Source organism: Eleutherodactylus coqui, chromosome 13 (assembly GCF_035609145.1).
Source record: "Eleutherodactylus coqui strain aEleCoq1 chromosome 13, aEleCoq1.hap1, whole genome shotgun sequence".
Taxonomy (NCBI): domain Eukaryota; kingdom Metazoa; phylum Chordata; class Amphibia; order Anura; family Eleutherodactylidae; genus Eleutherodactylus; species Eleutherodactylus coqui.
The window spans coordinates 91,011,696-91,032,748 of record NC_089849.1 but is presented as its reverse complement, the minus strand read 5'-3'; the positions used below and the strand labels follow the sequence as shown (position 1 = coordinate 91,032,748).

Sequence of the window (21,053 nt, the reverse complement as noted above, 5' to 3'; positions counted from 1 at the left end):
CGTGAGCGGTTTTTCCCATACCCTCGTTTGCGCAAATAGAACGACGAGTGAGAACCTCGCGATTCTTGTTCGTCGTTGGTTGCGTTTAAACTGAATGATTGTCATCCGGTTTCGCTCTTTTGTACGGTTTTCTGAAGGACATTCGCTCTGTGTAAACGCAGCATCAGACGCTTTTTCCCCACAGATTTCGTTTTCAGTGCAGAATAGATGCCGCCGCTCTGACCGCACGTGCAGGCTGTGATCTCGCCAGCCACATGTGTGTTGTTAAGACCTACCTGATCAGGGATGTATGGTCTCACCTCAGATGGACGGGGGGCTTACAGGCCCCCCTATAGTAACGGATTGCTAATAGCTGCCTGTCTGACTTGCAGAGACCCCACAATGTCCACCACGCTAGCAAAAGCCATAAAGGAGGATTTAGTTAACCAGTGCCGCTGACCATCCCGTCCGCAGCCGGTCCGCGCAGTAACACGAGAACCTTCCAGTTTCCCGCTGGGGGGAGGGGGGGAGACACCTTTGGAAAAATCAACATTCTCAACCCTGAAGTCTTCCAGAATTTCTTATTTCACCTTCCAGCTGTGAAAACATGAGTGCAGCCCGTGGATGTGTCACCGGCGGGGAAGGGGGGTCCACGTGCCCCTGAAACATCTCTACCAGCCCTGCCACACACAACCAGCCCGCCCCGTGCAGAAGACGCCGCTTTACTGCTTCACGTGGAACTAAAAATCCCAGCAAGTATAAAGTGCCTCCAACAACAAAAGGTCAGCTAACGCCGGCTTCACACGGGGGAGAAAATCGCACAAATCTCGCATAAATATAGAACCCCATTCCATCGTGGCGCGTCCTATCTTTGCATCACATCTCCCATTGTTCTCAATGGAGCTGACGGCAGCAGCGCACCACCTGCTAGGAGCACGCAGAGCGAAGCGAGGATTCCCCATTCAAAGCAATCGGACAAATTCTGCGATCCTCTGCCGCAGCTGTCGGCCATGACAGAGGATCACTACTTCCCTGAAGTGATGCGAGGCGGGTTTGTTGGCGAGCGCGGTGATTCACCTGTGTGAAGTTAGCCTAAGGCCTCTTTCACACGGGCAATGTGTTTTTACGCTAGCCGCATCGCAACCGAAAAACACATAAACCTGAAAAAGCCGTGATCGAGTCGCGGCCAAAATTAGCATTAACTCGCCCATTGACACGGTCAGCTAAGGCAGTGTTCCCCAACTCCAGTCCTCAGGGACCGCCAACAGGTCATGTTTTCAGGATTTCCTGGTGATGTAATTATCATCGGTGCCTCAGACGTTGCCACAGTTGTTCTCTCTATAGGAGATCCTGAAAACATGACTTGGTGGTGGTCCCTGAGGACTGGAGTTGGGGACCCCTGAGCTAAGGTATATAAGGTATGCCGCAGCCTGGAATTCCCTCGGTCGGCATAAATCCTTGGAATTAGTTCTAATGCCTAAATAGAGGCACCTGTCATGTTTTTGTAGCTCTGGCTGCTGCTAAACTCCCTCCCCTCCCTTTTTCATCTCCCATAGAAGTCTATAGGAGCCTCCAGAGTATCTCAGCCGAAAGATAGGGCAAGACTTATCTTTCTTGGCACAACGTTTTTACGCGGCTAAAAATCCGTCATCTGAATGAATACGTTGGCATCCGCTGGTCCCGATTTTTCATCGTCCTAAAGGCGCTTTCACACCGGATGATCTGTCGGCGTAGAGGCCTGACAGCCATCCCATTGCTAACCGTTCTTGTGCTTTTACACAGGAGCGATCGTCACTAGTGAAAGGCGCCGGGAATCATTCCAGCCCACCGGCCTCCATTCACAGTGAACAGGCAGTCGTTCATAGATGGACTGCCTGTTTACACAGCCGATCCCTCATTCAGTCCTCAGGCACATGCTATTACACGGCCCGACAATCTTCAGACCCTCGCTGATTGCCAGAATCTGAACAATACCTCAGCCTGTGTAAAAATGCCCTAAGTAAGTCATTTACATCCACTTACCCATAATCCCGCCCTCCCCAGAGTAAGGCGGGTTCATACGGGGCAGAATTGCTGCAGAATTCCCATGTTGGACCCAGAGATTCCGCTGCATGAGGATAAGTAGCAAAGTGGAGGAGATTTACAAAACTCCCGTTCACACGCTGCCAACAGTCTGCTGTGGACAAGACGCACGGAAACTGACATGCGGCACAGAATTCAAACCACGGTATGTCATAGACTTCTCTTGGGCCCTTTGGTGCGCAAATGCACACAAAACTAGAGCATGCTGCGTTTTCTTATTTGCTTTTTTTTACGCATGCGCAGAATGCACATGCATCCTCTGGAAGTGTGAACAACCCCATTGAAATCAATGGGTTCTATTCTCTGTGCATTGCGTGAGAAAATTTTGCACACGCAAAAATGTACACAAATACACCCGTGTGAAGGAGCCCTGACATTCAGGCTACATTGTGACTTTGGCTACAGTACAAGTTGCTTTGTAGCCCAGCAATCTCGCACTCTCATTGAAGTCAATGGTGTCACAGTGCAACCTAGCTGATTACTGGGGGTCCGATTGGTGGGATCCCCACCCATTGACAGAATGGGGGTATCATGTGCCCCTGAGAGATTGCCAAATAAATGGAGGGGCAGCACACGTGCTCCATTCGTTTCAACGTGAATGAATGAACCCGGCTATTTTTGGTGCTCCCATTGAAATGAATGGGGCGGCGAACTAACATGCTGCTGTCGCTTCATTCATTTGCGGAGCTCTCAGGGACAAATTCCAAAACAGGAAAGGTGTCCTCATTACTGAATAACGCAATGTAAAATCTGAGTATTTCAGATTTATCAAGAAAATCCACAATGGAATCTTAACTTTTGCAATTATCATCGGCCTACACGTTTTTTAGAACTCTGTGAAAAGTTGTATTGGGAAGAACTAATTGTCGAGCACATTTAGGGTGGATTTAACATCTTTGAATGTCTTCAACTGATTCATCACTAAGGGGTGTGCGACCAGCGGTGAAGTATTGACCGGATATCGCTCGCTCGGTGAACAATAATTTGGGTAGTCTTGGTGGTTCGTTGGATGATGACCACCTTCTAGTCAACCTTCGCACTGCTTTCTATGGAGCCAATCGTCATAACGCTGATCGTCCGGCGCTGCCTGTATTTACACCCGACGGTGATCACGCATACCACTCGCCCTAGCGATTATTTGCACAATGATTGTGCTGTGTCGGAGGGCCCTAAAGACGTAATCACACGGGCTCACGCAATACGCAGACAATAGAACCCATTGATTTCTAGGTTTTCGTTCACGTGGGCTTTTACCTGCGCATTTCGGTTGCACAAAAAAAGAAGCAGCATGCTATATTGTTCTGCACATTAGTGCACCTAAAGCTCCCATAAAAGTCAATGGGGATTCGTAAATCCAATATGAAACACAGATGTAACGCATTAGTCTAATTTGCCATTTCAGTCAGTGTTTTTTTTTGCCCGCCTCCAATGAACATGCTTTGTGAGCACAAAAAGCAAGGTAATATATGCAGATGCGCACAAAAATACATAGTTTGTTCTGCAAAAACACTGCGCTCATGTGTGCGCAAAAACCATATGCTTGTGTGATGCCGGACATATTTTCAGGCTGTCGATGTAATCACATGCACAACCATATGGAAATATTCATGGCATGTCCTAATCCTGTCCGTTTTCACGGATGACAGTAGAACATGCAATGTCTGCGAATACTGGACAGCACACGGACACGGGCTTGTGTGTTGTCCAATGCAGGTTGCAACTCGCGTTATGGCCGTGCGCCTCTAGCCTAACCCATGGTCTTCCCAAATGCTTCATATATCTTTCAACTGTTTATCCTATTTGGTTAACTGGTTCATTTAGTAGCTATGGTGGGGGTGGGGTTGGAGTGGGGGTGGGGAGTTGTAATTACTTTTTCACATAGAGCCTGAATTCCAATTTTCCTTTGATAAATGAAATCATCGTTTGAAAGCAGCATTTTGTATTTACTTGGATTATTTTTGTCTAATATTAAGTGGTTTGATCTGAAACCGTTAAGTTTGACAAATATGCAAAAATGGAGGGAATTGGAAAGGGGGTAAGTAAGTTTTCATAGCACTGTATAAACTTCACTCCCTATAGGAATATTACCATATTTTTCTGACTATAAGATGCAGTTTTCAGCAAGAAACAATGTTCATGAAAAGCTTTTGCACCTTATCGTCCAGCGCCAGGGGGGTCTGACAGATCCAGAGACCCCTGACCGCTGCCTTAATGATCCAGGCAGTGCACTGATCGATCACTGGGAGAACTCTGCAGCCATATATACCACACAGTCCTCCCTCTCCTGGCCTGATCTCCTTCCAGCAGATAACCCTGTAGATCACTCGCATATCTCCCGCGGGGTGCAGGACCTACTCTGTACACACAGTAGCAGCAGGACCACAGATGATGTCATAACCAGCTAGAGGGGAGCATGTATCACTACACTTGGATGGGGGATTAGTGGTAATAAAATCAGTGTTTAACATGTTAGCTGCAGTGGTGTAGGTGTATGCATGCATGTAGCAGAGCTGTGTGTATGCTGCAGAGTTGTGTGTGCTGAGCGCATGTATAATGTGCCTGCAGGAGTGCTGTGTATGTGTACAATGTGAACTTATGTGCTTGCGCCATTGTTTGGATGGGCACACTAGGTTTAAGAGGAGCCGTCTGTTAACTATTAACCCCATTTTCTATACTAGAACACGAAAGTTAATTACGCTAAACTTGGGGTGCATCTTATGGTCCGAAAAACATGGTATTTCCCTTAGTGGTTTTCCTTGTACTTTGGTTCCTCCTGGATAGGACCCTAACCCACATCCCTTTCTGCTTGGCTGTATGTCAGCCCCCCTACCACTTCCAGGCTGAGATACTGTTTGTAAGCCAGGCATTGCCGCATGGCCTACCCTTCTAGAATCCCCCTCCACCCTTGCAAGCTCTCTGGGAAAGTTGGCAGCTCCTGTATCCCCTCCATACAAAGCCGTGCCCTTCCAAGCCACAGAGATCAGACACCAGCGGATTAACCATCCGTCCAGGAAAAGGAGCCCTCACGCTGAGGTGAAATGGCTGCGGTTTGTAAGTGAGTGGATGTATTAAATGGAGCAGCAGGCGTCCCTTAGATGCCCATTTGACGATTGCTAAGCACCCCCTGCCGGGAGGCAGAATGCGACATGTCAGGTTTTTTACTCTCCTCTTTCTGCAGCCACGCAGGACGCAGGCGGTTTTCCTTGTTAGAATGCGATGGCGGTAAGCCAAGGCCTTGTACTGAAAAGCTTGTCTTCTCATCTGCACCCGGGGAAGAAGAGTAAGGGCAGAGCACAATGCGGGAGAAACTAAATAGTCGTCTCCGGTGCCCACTGAGCTTTCCAAACCCCTCGCTTAAAGCAAAGGGGGCAGCAAGAGATTACAGTTCTCCTTGTGGAGTTCTCAGTTTTCTAATCATCGTCTACCAGTAATCTCACTTTCCTTCAGCTCCACATAAGACATAAGTATATAAACTGTCACCACAGCAGATCTTACCACCTCGCGAGAATGTGGGTGGAAACGCGTAAAGTGGGCCGTTCATTCAATAACTGCAATTTATTACTTATTTTTTTGTTTTGCCCCCCAAAATTCCCCATTATCCCTTTGGCCACCAATTAATATGCAAATCCTACAACAGCCTTGTTTTTGGAAAGCTACTTCAACTCCAACGTCCCTCCCTTTATTAATCCATACATGTTATGTGAGAGCGGACCAAGGGCGTGGTTTCTTGCTGTTATGTTCAGGTTCCCAGGCCTACTGCCAAAACCAACGATCATTGTTAAAAACAAAAAATCACTAGAAATGAATCAAATGGATTCTGTAGACAATTTAAAGGTGACTTGTTTAGAAAGCACATTTGTAACAGTGGCGTAACAATAGGGGTTTGCAGGGGTCGGAGTTACAACCCCACTTCTGAGCTAGGGGGGCCCAGAGGCTCCCCTTGCCACTAATATTATTGGCTCCTCCTCTCTGGCTGAGTGCTATGCCTACTGACAGGTCATTCTTCCTGTCCCATAACAGTACAGCACTGCACTTACACTGCGGGTTATACGGCCACAGCATGGAACGGCTTCTCCTCCTGACGCCCGATGCTGAGGAGCATCTAGAATGTAGAAGCAGGAAGAGCCATTCCCCGCTCTGACCACATAACAGTCAGCACAAGTAGAGGAAGAAGGACCTCTTAGTATTCGTAGCGCTCAGCAGGATGGGGAGCACTGGGGCACAAGGGGATCTATTAGTTTATAGGCGGACAAGTGGTTGTATTAGTTTATAGGAACACAGGGGAGATTCTTTTGCTACATAGGGGCACAGTGGGGCTTTATAAATATACAGGGAGCTTTATAACTACATAGCAGCACAGTGGGGCTCTATATATATATAAGGGCACAGGGGGCTTTATAACTATATAGCGATACAGTGGGGCTCTATTACTGTATAGCGGCACAGTGGGGCTTTAAAGTTATGTAAGTGCACAGCGGAGCTCTATAACTATATTGGGGGACAGTGGGGCTCTATAACTATATTGGGGGACAGTGGAGCTCTATAACTATATTGGGGGACAGTGGGGCTCTATAACTATATTGGGGGATGGTGGGGCCGTATAACTATAAAGGGGGACAGTGGGGCTCCATAACTATACAGGGGGACAGCGGAGCTCTATAACTATATAGGGGCACAGTGGGGCTCTAACTATATTAGGGACAGTGGGGCTTTATAACTATATTGGGGGACAGTGGGGTTATATAACTATCTTAGGGGACAGTGGGGCTCTAACTATATTGGGGGACAGTGGGGTTCTATAACTATATTGGGGGACAGTGAGGCTCTATAATTATATTGGGGGAAAGTCTGATTCTATAACTATATTAGGGGATAGTGAGGCTCTGTAACTATATTGGGGGACAGTGAGGCTGTATAGCTATATAGGGGCACAGTGGGGCTCTATAACTATATTGGGGGACAGTGGGGTTCTATAACTATATTTGGGGACAGTGAGGCTGTATAGCTATATAGGGGCACAGTGGGGCTCTATAACTATATTGGGGGACAGTGGGGCTCTAACTATATAGGGGCACAGTGGGGTTCTATAACTATATTAGGGCACAGTGAGGCTCTGTAATTATATTGGGGGAAAGTCTGATTCTATAACTATATTAGGGGATAGTGAGGCTCTAGAACTATATTGGGGACAGTGGGGCTCTATAACTATATTGGGGGACAGTGGGGCTCTATAACTATATTGGGGGACAGTGGGGCTCTATAACTATATTAGGGACAGTGAGGCTCTAGAACTATATTGGGGACAGTGAGGCTCTAGAACTATATTTGGGGACAGTGAGGCTCTATAACTATATTGGGGGACAGTGGGGCTCTATAATTATATTGGGGGACAGTGAGGCTCTATAACTATATTGGGGACAGTGAGGCTCTATAACTATATATGGGACAGTGAGGCTCTATAACTATATTTGGGGACAGTGGGGCTCTATAACTATATTGGGGGACAGTGGGGCTCTATAACTATATTGGGGGACAGTGGGGCTCTATAACTATATTGGGGACAGTGAGGCTCTATAACTATATTGGGGACAGTGAGGGTCTAGAACTATATTGGGGACAGTGAGGCTCTATAACTATATTTGGGGACAGTGAGGCTCTATAACTATATTGGGGGACAGTGGGGCTCTATAATTATATTGGGGGACAGTGAGGCTCTATAACTATATTGGGGACAATGAGGCTCTATAACTATATATGGGACAGTGAGGCTCTATAACTATATTTGGGGACAGTGGGGCTCTATAACTATATTGGGGGACAGTGGGGCTCTATAACTATATTGGGGGACAGTGGGGCTCTATAACTATATTGGGGACAGTGAGGCTCTATAACTATATTGGGGACAGTGAGGCTCTATAACTATATTGGGGGACAGTGGGGCTCTATACCTATATTGGGGGACAGAGGGCTTTATTCCTATAGAGGTTAAACCTGTCACCAGTATTTAGCAATACAAATGAATAGCAGAGCAACAATTATCAATTATCTGTGTAATAAGAGTGGATGAAAGCATATCTGAATACAAGCACTTTCCCGGACGGTATGTAAATGAGGCGGAGCGGGGCGTGCCGAATCGTCTCTGCTAGTATTCTAGTTTTCACCAAAGTCCACTCTTTCAAAACCTCTGATGTGATGACAGAGAAGGCGCTACCCACGTGCTGCTGCGAAGTCTCGCGCCATACCATGTGGTCAGCAACCGGCGCATGTGCAGAGAAACTGTCTGCATTGTGCAGTGAATCGAGGTCCTTATCTGTGCCTGTATGGGTAGCTGACATCACGGCTCAGGTGCAAGACTGCAATGGTGCGTGGATGACACCTTCTGTACAACCACATAGGAGGACGCGAAAGGGCGGACGTTGGTGAAAACCAGGCAGCTAGCAGAGTCGGTCCGGCGCGCCCACCGGACCGCTCTGCCTCATGTACATATGCGACTGGGAATTTTGAAAGTTCCTTTATTCAGGTTGATATAGATGATCCGCTGTATCTAAGCCGTCATGTTATAGAGGATCTCTTATAGATATGCCGTCTGATTATATATATGTGTATATCTATGTATATTTTTGAGTGAACCATGGCTACAAGCCATGCAAAATAGCTGTATGTCTGTACGTGTGGAGGGGTGGGCCGTAGGGGGGCCCAAGCTGATCTTTTGCACCAGGGCCCGTGAGCCTCTAGCTACACTGATGCTTTTAAAGTACTTACAGTATTAGTAAATTCAAGTTAATTTAAGTTAAATTCGAGTTAATGTGGGTTTTCCAGTTTAGAAAACTAATTTTCATATACCCTCAGCCCTTTTTTGTTTTTTATCACCATTCAGTTCCATGATAAGATGGATCCCTTTGGCCAGGGGATTCTGCTTTCTTGCTCAACAGAAGACCCGTATGAAGGTATGAACATAGCCTTAATGTTCAATACTTCTGCATCATGCCATCAAATCTGATGAGATTGCACAAGTGAGATTTGCAGATCTAAAGGGGTTGACAGACGAAAAGCATTTATAACTTGTCCATAGAATAGATGATAAATGTGTCACTGGCGGTCCAACAACTGGGACCTTACCATTGATCATGAGAATAGGGGCTCCTGTGCCTCACATTTGAATGAAGTGATGGTTGTGCATGCCCATTACCACTGCATCTACCATATATGGGACTGCCGGAGATAGCTGAATGCTGGGCTTCCATGGTTTTCTGGCTTGGTTTCCTATTCCCAATCATTGTTAAAGGCTTATTAAGGCTTGTTAAGAAGTCAAATGGATTTAAAGGAATGCTGCCATCCAATAGGTGGTGCTGCAGAGGTATTGTTCCATCTTCCTTATTTGCATAAATTACCCAGAGGAGCTTGCATGGCCTTCTAAGTCTCCTCACTCACCTTCTAGGTGTCCCCACGCATCGTTTGGGTCTTCTCCTTGGGGAGAGACTATGCCCCTCCCAACCCATTCACCTCCTAGGTGTCTTCACACACCTTCTGGGTGCTCTCCTTAAGGAGACATGACACCCCTCCTGTTCCATGGACAGTAAATGGAATGGTAGTATGCATGTGTGACCACGAATCCATTCACACACAGGACTCAGAACCCCATTCTCATGATCGGTGGGGAATTTAGTAGTTAGACCCCCAGCGATCATAGATTTGTAAATGCTTTTCGCGGGCCAATAACATTTTAGCTTAGATGGGCACTCACCGTAATCCTTCTTGCAGTACTTTTTCATGTTGATCTTCAGCTTCCCTTTTGATGCCTTGCAGTAGGTCTCACAGTCTACGGAGAAAAAAGAAAACCCGATCAATACTGAGTACCATGAAATGTGCGTCTGTCGATCCATAGCGGATTTTATAATCTCTCAATAACCTTTCTCCACTGAAGGGCAACCGTAAAGGGTCTCTAAACAGAATTTGTCATAACTGCATGTTGTCAATAGTGGACTTCACACCAGTATTATATGGCCAATATTCGTAGAAGTGCTTTTCCGGATTTCTATAGTAAACTATGCTTCTGGCAAGATAAAACTATTCCTGTGTGCCATACCAAGCCTGTGTGAATGGCACCTTGCCTGTCGCCTAGCATCCAGTGCTTCTCAATTAGCTTGTGTGCCTGATAATGGATGACTGCTCCCACCACGGCCAACGCCTCTCATTAACCCCACAGCTCCGAAACAAGTGAAGTTCAGCTCAGTGCACATTATCTGCCTATTATTCTGCTTGAGCAAGATTGATTGGGGGACAAATCACCACAAATAAACCATGTAATTAGATTAGGCCTCATTATTGTTTTCAGATCCCCCTCCACCACCACCACATCTTCTCCTCGCTGGGAGGTTCTAATTCGACTGGAGGAGAGGAGAAAGAGAACAGTAACCATAACTTAATAGCCGTCATTCATCATAGTGTAAAGACTTGTAGTAAGTTAATATTATAAAAGCTACTGAATATTTTAAGTATTAAATAGACTGTCAAAAAATCTGCCAATTCCTTTTGGTGTACCGGAAGACATAAGCAAAAAGGCGCTGCATAGTGTAATACCGCAATGTGAAATGAGACTGAAGCAACAGAAAATTGGTACCTGGGGCCATATGAAAATGGTAGTTCATCGGGGTCCTTATAACAGCAACCTCCCGGATAGCCGGATGATGCTCCAGTAAGAGGGACAGAAGGAAAGAGAAACAGCGGGTGTTAGATGCGTTCAGACACAATTAAGAGACCGGGAGAGTCAGCGGCAACGCATTTCAGTGCTGGACTGGACTTCAACCAGATGAAGGTGCCGGGCCGGTGCTGGGACATGTTGCCACTGGCTCTTACCCTAACACCCGCTATTTCTCTTCTGCTGCTTTTGATGTATCCAGGATGCCTTACAGCAATTTCCTTAGTCTCATCAGATCAGAACGTGTGTAGAAAAAGTGTTCAAAATGGCCCCCATTTCTGGCTCATGGCAGTTCTTGCTAAAAAAAATGATGGAGAAGGCCACTGGCGTTACTATAGGGGATGTGGTTGCACCCGGGCCCAGGAGCCTTAGGGGGCCCATAAGGCCACTCTTCTCAATATTGGGAGCCCAGTACTATGAATAAAGCATTATAGTTGGGGGCCCTGTTACAGGTTTTGCATTGGGGCCGGGGAGCTTCAAGCTATGCCTCTGCGTTAAGGGGTTAAGAGAAGTTGGGGGGCCCCCAAGATAAACTTTTGCACCTGGGGCCCATGAGCCTTTAGCTACACCCCCATGTTTGTCCATACACCTACTCATTAAAAAATACCTCTACTGTGGGGAAACTTGAGTGGTAAAAAAAGGAAATGACATGGCCAGGGGCAAAATGGAGGTGTCTGTCCCATAAAGGTGTGGCGACATGACATATAGTATCATCCAGCAGCAACACGCCTATAGGCTGGTCATACGTAGTCGGAGATGTAGAGTGGAGATAAGAGCTGCAGGCCATCAGAACTAAGATGTGTAATTGATCATCTCCGTTGGGAAGAAACCTTCCCATAGTTGACTGCCGTAACACAAATATCCTCAGGCTAGAGGAGCACATACGTAGAGGAGGTCCAGACTCTTGGTGTAAGAATAAGCACCCATGCAGAATCTCAAAAAATTTGTACACATTTTTTACCTGTTTATCAACATTTGAATTGTCTAAAATGAGACGACTCTTCTTGTATATTGTGATCTCTTTGAGGTTTATTGCCCTGCGTTGTAATAAACTCTCATTTTGGCAATCAAGGAGTGGTGAGAGATGGAAGCAATTAACAGAACGGCGTGTCTTTAAGGCAAGGCCAAGAAGATTGAAAAAAAAAGATACTCTTGGCCAGTACTTCCAATACAGAGGGGAAAAATGTGTTACATTTCAATGAAGTGGCTATTTTTAAACCCCATATTTCACTTTGTTGACGTGCGGGATGAAATCAGGAGATTTACGAGCTGAAACAATAGTTGTCGGGAAGTGAAATAAATTGATTATTATCTCCTAGTTTATTCTATTATATAACCAAAAACTCTCCTTTCGAAACGGATACAGAAGTTTGCGCTTTCTTTGCGCTTTCTTAATTGAATCTGTGACTTCTTTCGTATTCATTTCGATGCCCCATGAGAGTCAAGAATCTTAATTGTCTGTTAGAAAGAGTCTGAGGATTCCGATTGTCAGATGTAGCGGGCCGAGTAATTCCTATTCAATAACATGGTCTAGTAATTTTAATTAGCCGATAATGGTTTTCCCTTCAAGTCGATATCTGGACGGTTGATAACATTTCAGTAGCTCAGAGGCATAAAAGCTCCAATATCCAATAGCCTTTATCAGTGCGGGGTTCTTGTGTTTAACCCCTTCAGGACACGGTCGTATTTTTAAAAAAAAAATTTCAATGTTTGGTTTCTTCTCCCAGGTTTCAAAAAAAATCCTAACTCTTTTATGTATCCGTTGACATAGCTGTCAGGTTTTTGCAGGTCAGGTTGTATTTTTCAATGAAATTATTTAATGTACTATAGAGTGTAAGCTCTCGCCTACAACCTGAAGGTTGCAAGTTCGATCCCCGCATGATTCAGGTAGCCGGCTCAAGGTTGACTCAGCCCTCCGAGGTCGGTAAAATGAGAACGCAGCTTGGTGGGGGGTAATAATAATTACCTGAAAGCGCTGCGGAATGAGTTGGCGCTATACAAATACCAAGATTTATTTATAATATGAACTGAAAATTTTTTACATTTCCAAGTGGGGTCAAATAGAAAAATAAAATGCAATCTTCGGGGGCCTATTGTTTTTACGGTGTACTTCGGCAAAACATAACATGATAATTTTAATCTGTGCGCCAGTACGATCATGGCAATACCAAATTTATTTAGTTTTTTTAGTTTTGTTTTTTTTTTGCTGCACTATTTTTAAAAAATAACACATCTTTAAAAAAAATTAAAAATATATATATATTGTCGCCATCTTCTGACCACCATAACTTATTTTAATCTTCCCATCAATTGTGCTGTGTGACGGCTCATTTTTGGCAGGATGACCCATGGTTTCTATTGGTCCCATCCTGGAGTACATACAACTTTTAGTTCACTTTTATTACATTTTTTTTCTTAGAAACAGGGCGATCAAAAAAAAGTGCAATTCTGGTGTTGTTTCTTTTTTTCTCATGACATTCAATGTTTGGCATAAACAATGCATTATTACAATAGATCAAACTTTTACGGATATGGAGATACCTAATATGTTTTTGTCTTTTAGTGTTGATTTTTTATTTTATATCAGGGAAAAGGGTTTTTTAAACTTTTAATTTAATCCTTTATTTTTTACAATCATAAAAAAACATTTTTTTAACTTTTATTTTTATTTCTCTTTTAGTTCCCTTACTGGATTTGAATTTGTGATCATTTGATTGCTCATACAGTATAATGTAATGTCATAGTACTGCATTACACTGTATTCTGTCAGACAGTCTATCTAGGCGTGCTACAGGCATTCATTCATGGCAGCCACCCTGGGGGTCTTACCAACCGGAAGGCACCTTGCAATCTCATCAGCTCCCTATACTACTCCATACAAAACCCCAACATTTATGTCCTTTTGGGTGAAGGGGTTAATATCCTGTGATTCTACAACAAAATACTCTTGGTAGAGAATCATTAGACACTTGAAAAATGTTTTTCATACTGATGTTTTTGTACTGGAGATGAATAAGTCAGAAGCAGAACTTAAAAAATATTGACTCCTCTGAACTTAGGCATTGGTTAAAACTTCTGAGATGAAGGACTCGCAAACCAAGTATCACTGTCAAAATCAAGCTTCACTTGCCACTTGAAGAACAAGTGATAATATCAAAGCTTTATCTTTTGCTAGACATCCCAGCGCAGTGTGAAAGACAATTATGCTGGGAAGAGTTCTTTAAATGGGGTTTAAAGCTCCATTTACACACACAGATAATCCGTTTTGAGCGATCACTTTGCATTAGATACCAATGGGTTAATCAGCCCATTAGTAGCTAACTAGCTTAATTTGCATGTATGTAGAGAACAGCGGGTGGTCTGTTCTCTAAATATATTGCTACTGTTCTCCAGCTGGTCAGTAGCTGAAAGAATGTTATCAGCACTGCCTCCAGAGAACTCTTATCAGGGACGATGGATTTTAAGCGGAGTTAAACTCAGAGATGGATGAAAAGTGCACATTTACAAGCTCAAAAGATGGCTTTTCATTGAATTTTGAGTGATAATAGTTGCGTGTAAAAGGGCCTTTAGATTGAAAAGTGGACCAGCAGCAAGAAGATTGTCAGAGACAATGGCAGAATTATTGAACACGAATTGGAAAAGCCTAAAGATCTCTAAGAGAAGAGAAGACCTTCTTGAGGAGCATGAACTGTATGGTCACCCTGACTCCATCACCTATAGCAAATATTAGAGAATGATCCCAAATCCAATGGTTTACCAATCTTCCAAGGTAAAACCAGGTATCACCTTATGTTTTTGGTCCATTGATGTCCTTCTGACACCAAAAGTAAATGAAGAATTACAGGATACTGGACCACTAAAGAAAAAATGTTTTTCCTGCTAACTCTTTGATTTTATATATATATATATATATATATATATATATATGTGTGTGTGTGTCCTCAACAATGGCTTGAAGGAGAAACCAATGAGAAAAGCCACCATTCGAAGAAGTAAATCATTATTCTTTTTAAAGAAGACCATGAACAAAGCTTCTATTAGAAGGACAGTGTTGTCTTCCACCCCCGGTTGTTTCTTTTACATAAACCTTAACCCCCGTGAGACCTCTGGACTGTCTCATTGTTAGGAATGGCCCATTGTTGATTTGTGCCATTCAGGGTTGGCTTTTACTAAGAAGAATCATAGAATTCTTTCTCTCCTTTTGCATAGGAATGTGTATGGCCCTAGTGAATGTATAGAATTAATAGCATTATTTATACAATTTAGATGCAAAATCCATCGTGTCACGAGTCAGTGTTTTGCCTTCTGTTTAAGAGAGAACCGTGAGGATCAATAAAGGTGAACAGTTGCAAGATGCAACAGATACAAGAAGGGGTATCCAATAATATCCTATTGTATACATGTATATACTATATTTTAAATCAATCTTGTTATCTGTATAGCACCAACTTATTCCGCAGAGCTTTCAGATAATTTATTTATTACCCCCCACCAAGCTGGGTACTCATTTTACCAACTTTGGACGGAAGGTTGAGTCGACCATGAGGCGGCTACCTGAACCACGCGAGGATTGAACTCGCAACCTTCAGGTCGTGAGCGAGCGCTTAGCACTCTGCTGAGTTGATTCTCAGTACTACCCCCTCAGGAACCATGTATATTTTTTGCAGGAATCAATGTTCGACCTGTTTTGGCATGTGGTTCGATTTCCTGTATTTGTTCTTGTCTGTTTCTGATCAGTAAAGCCGGGCACATATGACCGTGTTTGCCGGCGTGCCGTGCGTATCTCTCATGCGTAAACTCACAGCAAGTATGCAATAATATACGTACTTGCTGCTTGCCGCCAACCCCAATACACTATCTTGGCATGTATGAGCACATGATACGAGCCAAGATAGACCATGCCGCGATCACACAAGTATTGTGTGAGCATAGCTGAAAGTCTATGGAAGACTGATACTGTGTATTATGCATGCAAAAACCGTACATGTAGACCGGCCCAAGGGCAAAATATTTTTAATGTATCTTAGAAATTTGTTGCATCCCATTCTTGGATTTACTCTCAATCGTATTTGCTGTGTGGGTTTTCTTTTAATATGGAGGGTTGTGTTTCACAGGAATAAGTCGCATTTAGTCACAAAAAGTGAGAAAAAAAAGTTGCGAGACTTGAATTGCACCAAAGTTGCACAATAATACAAGTACCAGAGTCACTGCGCTAACACATAACTACAGGTGACCGCAGGGGGACATCGGGCCGTAGAGTAGCAGGGCTGTGAGCGAGAACACACTGGGTTTTATTCTAAACACATTCTCAGGCACTTACACAGAGCTCCGGCCCTGCACCGAGCAAGTAATTGAATGTAATGAAATGCAAGAGGAGAGAGAATTACTAATACTCAATGGAATCCTATAAGCTTTGCCAAGAAAACAGCTCTTTGCGAACCCAACACTGCACTCTACTCTGGATGAGGAGGCAGCCTGTGGTACGGATGGGACGTTATCTGGCTCCATCAAAAACTGAGAAGCCCACAACTTTCTGGGGAAGAGGCAAATCAAACAGTTATGTACGCATTATACAAAGGAAAGCCTTGAGAAGTCATGAGGAGAACAGCCTGAGCTTCACATTATCAACTTGCTGGCTTTAGGTCTAGCAGAGCCTGCTGCCCTTCTAGTGGATGAAGCTCATGCAGCATAGCCGGTCTCCATACCCATTGATCTTCACTGCTCATTCAGTGACAGTACGCCGGGAGCCGACTTATGGTGTTACCTTTAGATAGTTTGGCACATGGCCTGATCAAAAAATGCCTAAGTCCGCATCAACATCGTCATGCAACATCAGTCATTGCTGAGCTCCAGATTGTCTTATGAATCCTCTGAGATGTGTAATGGATTAACATGAAAACCGTTCCATCGGAGAAGTGTTGCCCACCATGTTATTAGACTGGTTGTATGTTGCCACCTTTCTCCTTTATAGAGGGTAGTGATATAAGAGCTATCAGGTCAACTCATTTCCACATTTACTGATGTCCATTTAGTGTTGATCTGTTGGATCTTTAGATGGCTTACAAATTTACCTCTATCATGTGTGATGGAGTCCGATGGTTCGGTATATCTAAGCCTACTATATATGACACAGTCAGCTGAGCCAGTGTATCTTCAGTTAAAGTACTTGACATTGGATTTGGTCATGATGATAACTCCCCCCCCCCCCAAAAAAAAATAAGGGCACTGTAATAATGCTATTCTCCAGGTCTACCTACCTGATCCCGGTATTTTTTTATGCTAGTATGGTGTGTCTTCTGCCAAAGTCTTGCTGTACTCATATCTAAGGTCTGTTTTTTCAGATGTTACCTATAGTACTTCTGAGGAGCTAAGGAGGACTGGGTATCATAAAGCCAGTAGTGTTCTTTGTGAACATTTTGGTTAAATTCATCATCTCAAGCCTTCGATTACAGAAAGCTCCTCAGCAGAGTCCTACAGAAGGTGGTTATGGCCTTTCCTCCAGGAGTGAGAACATGCGGGCAGAGGGAAGAGGTCATACGAATATTTTGACCACCTTATGTTGTCTTTTGTCTGAAAATAATAATATGATGGGACATGGGAGCGGATCAGGTCTTTGTCAATACCTTGATAAACTGGATCTGGCTTATAACTTTCAAAGACTATTTGAAGGGCTCAAAGCAAGAACAATCAAAGTCCACTTTTTTGCTGTTTTTCACTAGAACCTGACATTTTGTAGGTTAATGTTGTAGAATGTGTTAGTGAAAGCTGATAAATGAAATATAAAATGATCACAGTCCATTCCAGAGCCGTGCCAAGAAGACACGATTGCTGGGAAAGTCACGATGCATTTCTACATCCATTGTACATTGTGCCAGTGTCCTTTTGTATTAAACAAACAAGGGAATGGAGAATGATGTCTGTAGCACCCCGTACCGTGCAGCATCACCATACATACAGCGGACCTTGGACTTGGTCAAGGCTCACAAAACGTAATTCCAAAGATGTTGTTCTCTTCTCTTATTACATGTGAACAAATACAATGATTTGCAGGCTCTAAAGTAATTTGTGTCAATGGGATACTATGATTACAATGACAATTTGCCACAATGGAGCAATGTTCCTGATGATGAGGTAAAGATAAATACATTTTCTTTTAAAACACTTAGTGTAAAAAAAACCAAAAAAAAACAACAATCCCTCCCCTAGGAGGAGTTGTTGGATGGGATGAAACTTTCTCTGTGTGATTGTAACATTAATATAAGTGATTACAATATCAGAGCAAAAGGATCATTTTTTGTGGAGTACTGACCGCTTGTAGGGAGGCTCTAGTACCCTGTTGTACTGCTTATAGCTTGGATACAAGATCTGATACAGGCAGGCATGGAGGCTCTAGTACGCTGTTGTACCACCTCTAACTTGGATACAAGATGTGATACGGGCGGGCATGGAGGCTCTAGTACGCTGTTGTACCACCTCTAACTTGGATGCAAGATATGATACGGGCGGGCATGGAGGCTCTAGTACCCTGTTGTACCACCTCTAGCTTGGATACAAGATGGGATACGGGCGGGAATGGAGGCTCTAGTACCCTGTTGTACTGCCTCTAGCTTGGATACAAGATGTGATATGGGCGGGCATGGAGGCTCTAGTACCCTGCTGTACTGCCTCTAGCTTGGATACAAGATGTGATACGGGCGGGCATGATGGCTCTAGTACTCTGTTGTACTGCCTCTAGCTTGGATACAAGATGTGGTACGGGCGGGCATGGAGGCTCTAGTACCCTGTTGTACTGCCTCTAGCTTGGATACAAGATGTGATACGGGCAGGCATGATGGCTCTAGTACTCTGTTGTACTGCCTCTAGCTTGGATACAAGATGTGATACTGGCGGGCATGGAGGCTCTAGTACTCTGCTGTACTGCCTCTAGCTTGGATACAAGATGTGATATGGATGGGCATAGAGACTCTAGTACCATGCTGGGCCACCTCTAGTTTGGATACAAGATGTGATGCCAAGGGACATGGATGGTCTAGTACCCTGTTGGACTGCCTCTAGCGTGGATCTAGTATGTGATACAGGCGGTTATGGAGGTTCTAGTACCCTGTTGTACTGCCTCTAGCTTGGACACAAGATGTGATACAGTTGGTCATGAAGGCTCTAGTACCCTGTTGTTCCACCTCTAGCTTGGATGCAAGATGTGATACAGGGGGACATTGAGGCTCTAGTATCCTGTTTTGCTGCCTCTAGCTTGGATACAAGATGTGATGCAGGTGGGTATGGAGGCTCTAGTACCCTGTTGGACCACCTCTAGCTTGGATACAAGATGTGATATGGGCAGGCATACAGGTTCTGTATGGTATCCTTGACATATCGCTGCACATTTGCTGTAACTGAGGCTTTAGATTGTGCAAACTTGTAGGCTGTCAAAGTTAGCATCCTAGATGGTCCCATACATGTTCTATTGGTGATAAGTCTGGCAGCGGGGCAGGGGAAGTGTGACAATGTTGTGGGGGCTTCCTGTGACCCCCTTGTGTGTGCGGCCGAGCATTATCCTGCTGGAAAATGCCTCTTTGAAGCCACCATGGAAGGAACATCGCTGAAAGGCAATACACATAATGGGTGCCATGAGGCCAAATGTCCTTTAGCCAAGTGCCTGGAAATGGTTCTTGTGAGTAAAAGAAATGAAAAAGGAGGGTGGAGCAAGACCCAGTGAGGGTGGTGGAATATTTATGGAGTACACAGAGTTTTCAATGATTGAGTATTTTGAATGGTGGAGGTGCTGCCAACCAGATGACGCTCCACCAGTGTGGGCGTAAGTGTAGCAAAAAGGATGTGAAAAGAACTGGTATGGAGGCGCAACACTCTAAGCTACTAGAAGATGGAATACGCGTTTCGGGGAAGCACTTTTTTCTCCCCTGTCCTCCTGCACACAGGACCTCCGACACATCCTATATACCTTTGGGATCGTGTCACCCCTAGGCATCCTGTTGTCCTATCCAGCCGAACTGACGAAGGGGTTCTTCCCCGAAACGCGTATTCCATTGCTGGTTTTTAATTTCTGAAAAAATAATAAAAAAGAAGTGCTTTCACCATCACACATTGGACTTTGATCTACATCTTCTAGTAGCTTAGAGGTTTGCGCCTCCATACCAGTTCTTTTCACATCCTTTTTGGAAATGGTTCTGTCAGACACAGTGGCCTGTAATGATGCTGCCATTTTTTTCTACATGGTGGAGAATGAAACAGTTGGAGTTGCTAGTGCTTGTTGGACAATCAGATGATCCTCTTTGCTGGTGGTCTGTAGGGGGCATCCTGAGCCCGGTTGCCTTGTATGCCCTCACACATCCACTGGTCCCAACATCTCCTGACAGTCTGGTCAGATAGGCCCAGGTGGTGTGCAATTGGTCCATACGACCATCCCAATAATGCGCCCCTCTCAGACTCTGGTAACAGGGTGAAATATCTTGGCTTGCGTCATAGTGTCGTCTAGTGGTCAACAAGCGGAAGAAGAGGTCACTACACACAAGTCGCCTCTGTGAGCCTTTTAACAGGCCAAGAGTGGAACCACTTTTAGGGCCTCAGGTGGCAAGACTGTTCATCTAATCGCCACAACTCTCATCATTTGTATATCTGCCTGAGATGTAACTGCATGACGAGTTTTGCAGCAAAACGACAACTTCTAGGGGCTCAATTGTTTTTGCCAATGAGTGTATATAACTTTCAGGTATGTTTTCACTTTTAATAATGTTCTCCAGATGTATTACAGTGTTCAAAATTCAATTTTATTGCATACTTTAGGCTTGAATAGCTGATTGGCTGGTATCCGCAGCTTGGGACCCCCAATGATCAACTGTTCTGGTGCATGCTGTCACAGGCAAAAACACAAGGTACAGCGTGGAAGCAAACAGCTCCAACACCTGTGTAGCTGCATTCGCTGGTAATTGCAGGTGCAGCTTTCATTAAAGTGAATGGGAGGTACACCTGCAATTTCAGGCATCGGGCACTTCACAGGGTTAATCCGTTGGATTAATCTGCTTTCACTCTGTACCGTGTGTGTTGTGGTACTAACAGTGGGGACCCGAACAACTGATTGGTTAGGGTCCCGAGCAGCAGACCCTAGCTGATCATCTATTGAGGACCTATTCTAAGGATAGATAACAACTGCCTGAAAATACCCTTTAAGATTTTAAATTTACTAAAATTTGCATGGAAATTTTGAGCAATTGCCTGGAGTTCCTTTCATGGTTGGGTATATGTGAGGGAGAACTCCGGGTACAGCAACTAGTAATATGGC

The 21,053-nt window shown here is 44.4% G+C and overlaps 1 protein-coding gene across 4 annotated transcripts in view; it reads right to left on the bottom strand.

The window, feature by feature from the left end:
* NTN1 (netrin 1) overlaps window positions 1–21,053 on the bottom strand; it is an 87,629-nt gene that overhangs the window by 6,976 nt on the left and 59,600 nt on the right. For all 4 annotated transcript variants that reach the window (XM_066586184.1, XM_066586182.1, XM_066586183.1 and 1 more), the window contains exon 6: window positions 9,806–9,880. In XM_066586184.1, coding sequence (XP_066442281.1) covers window positions 9,806–9,880 — 75 coding nt within the window. The remainder of the gene's footprint in view (window positions 1–9,805; window positions 9,881–21,053) is intronic.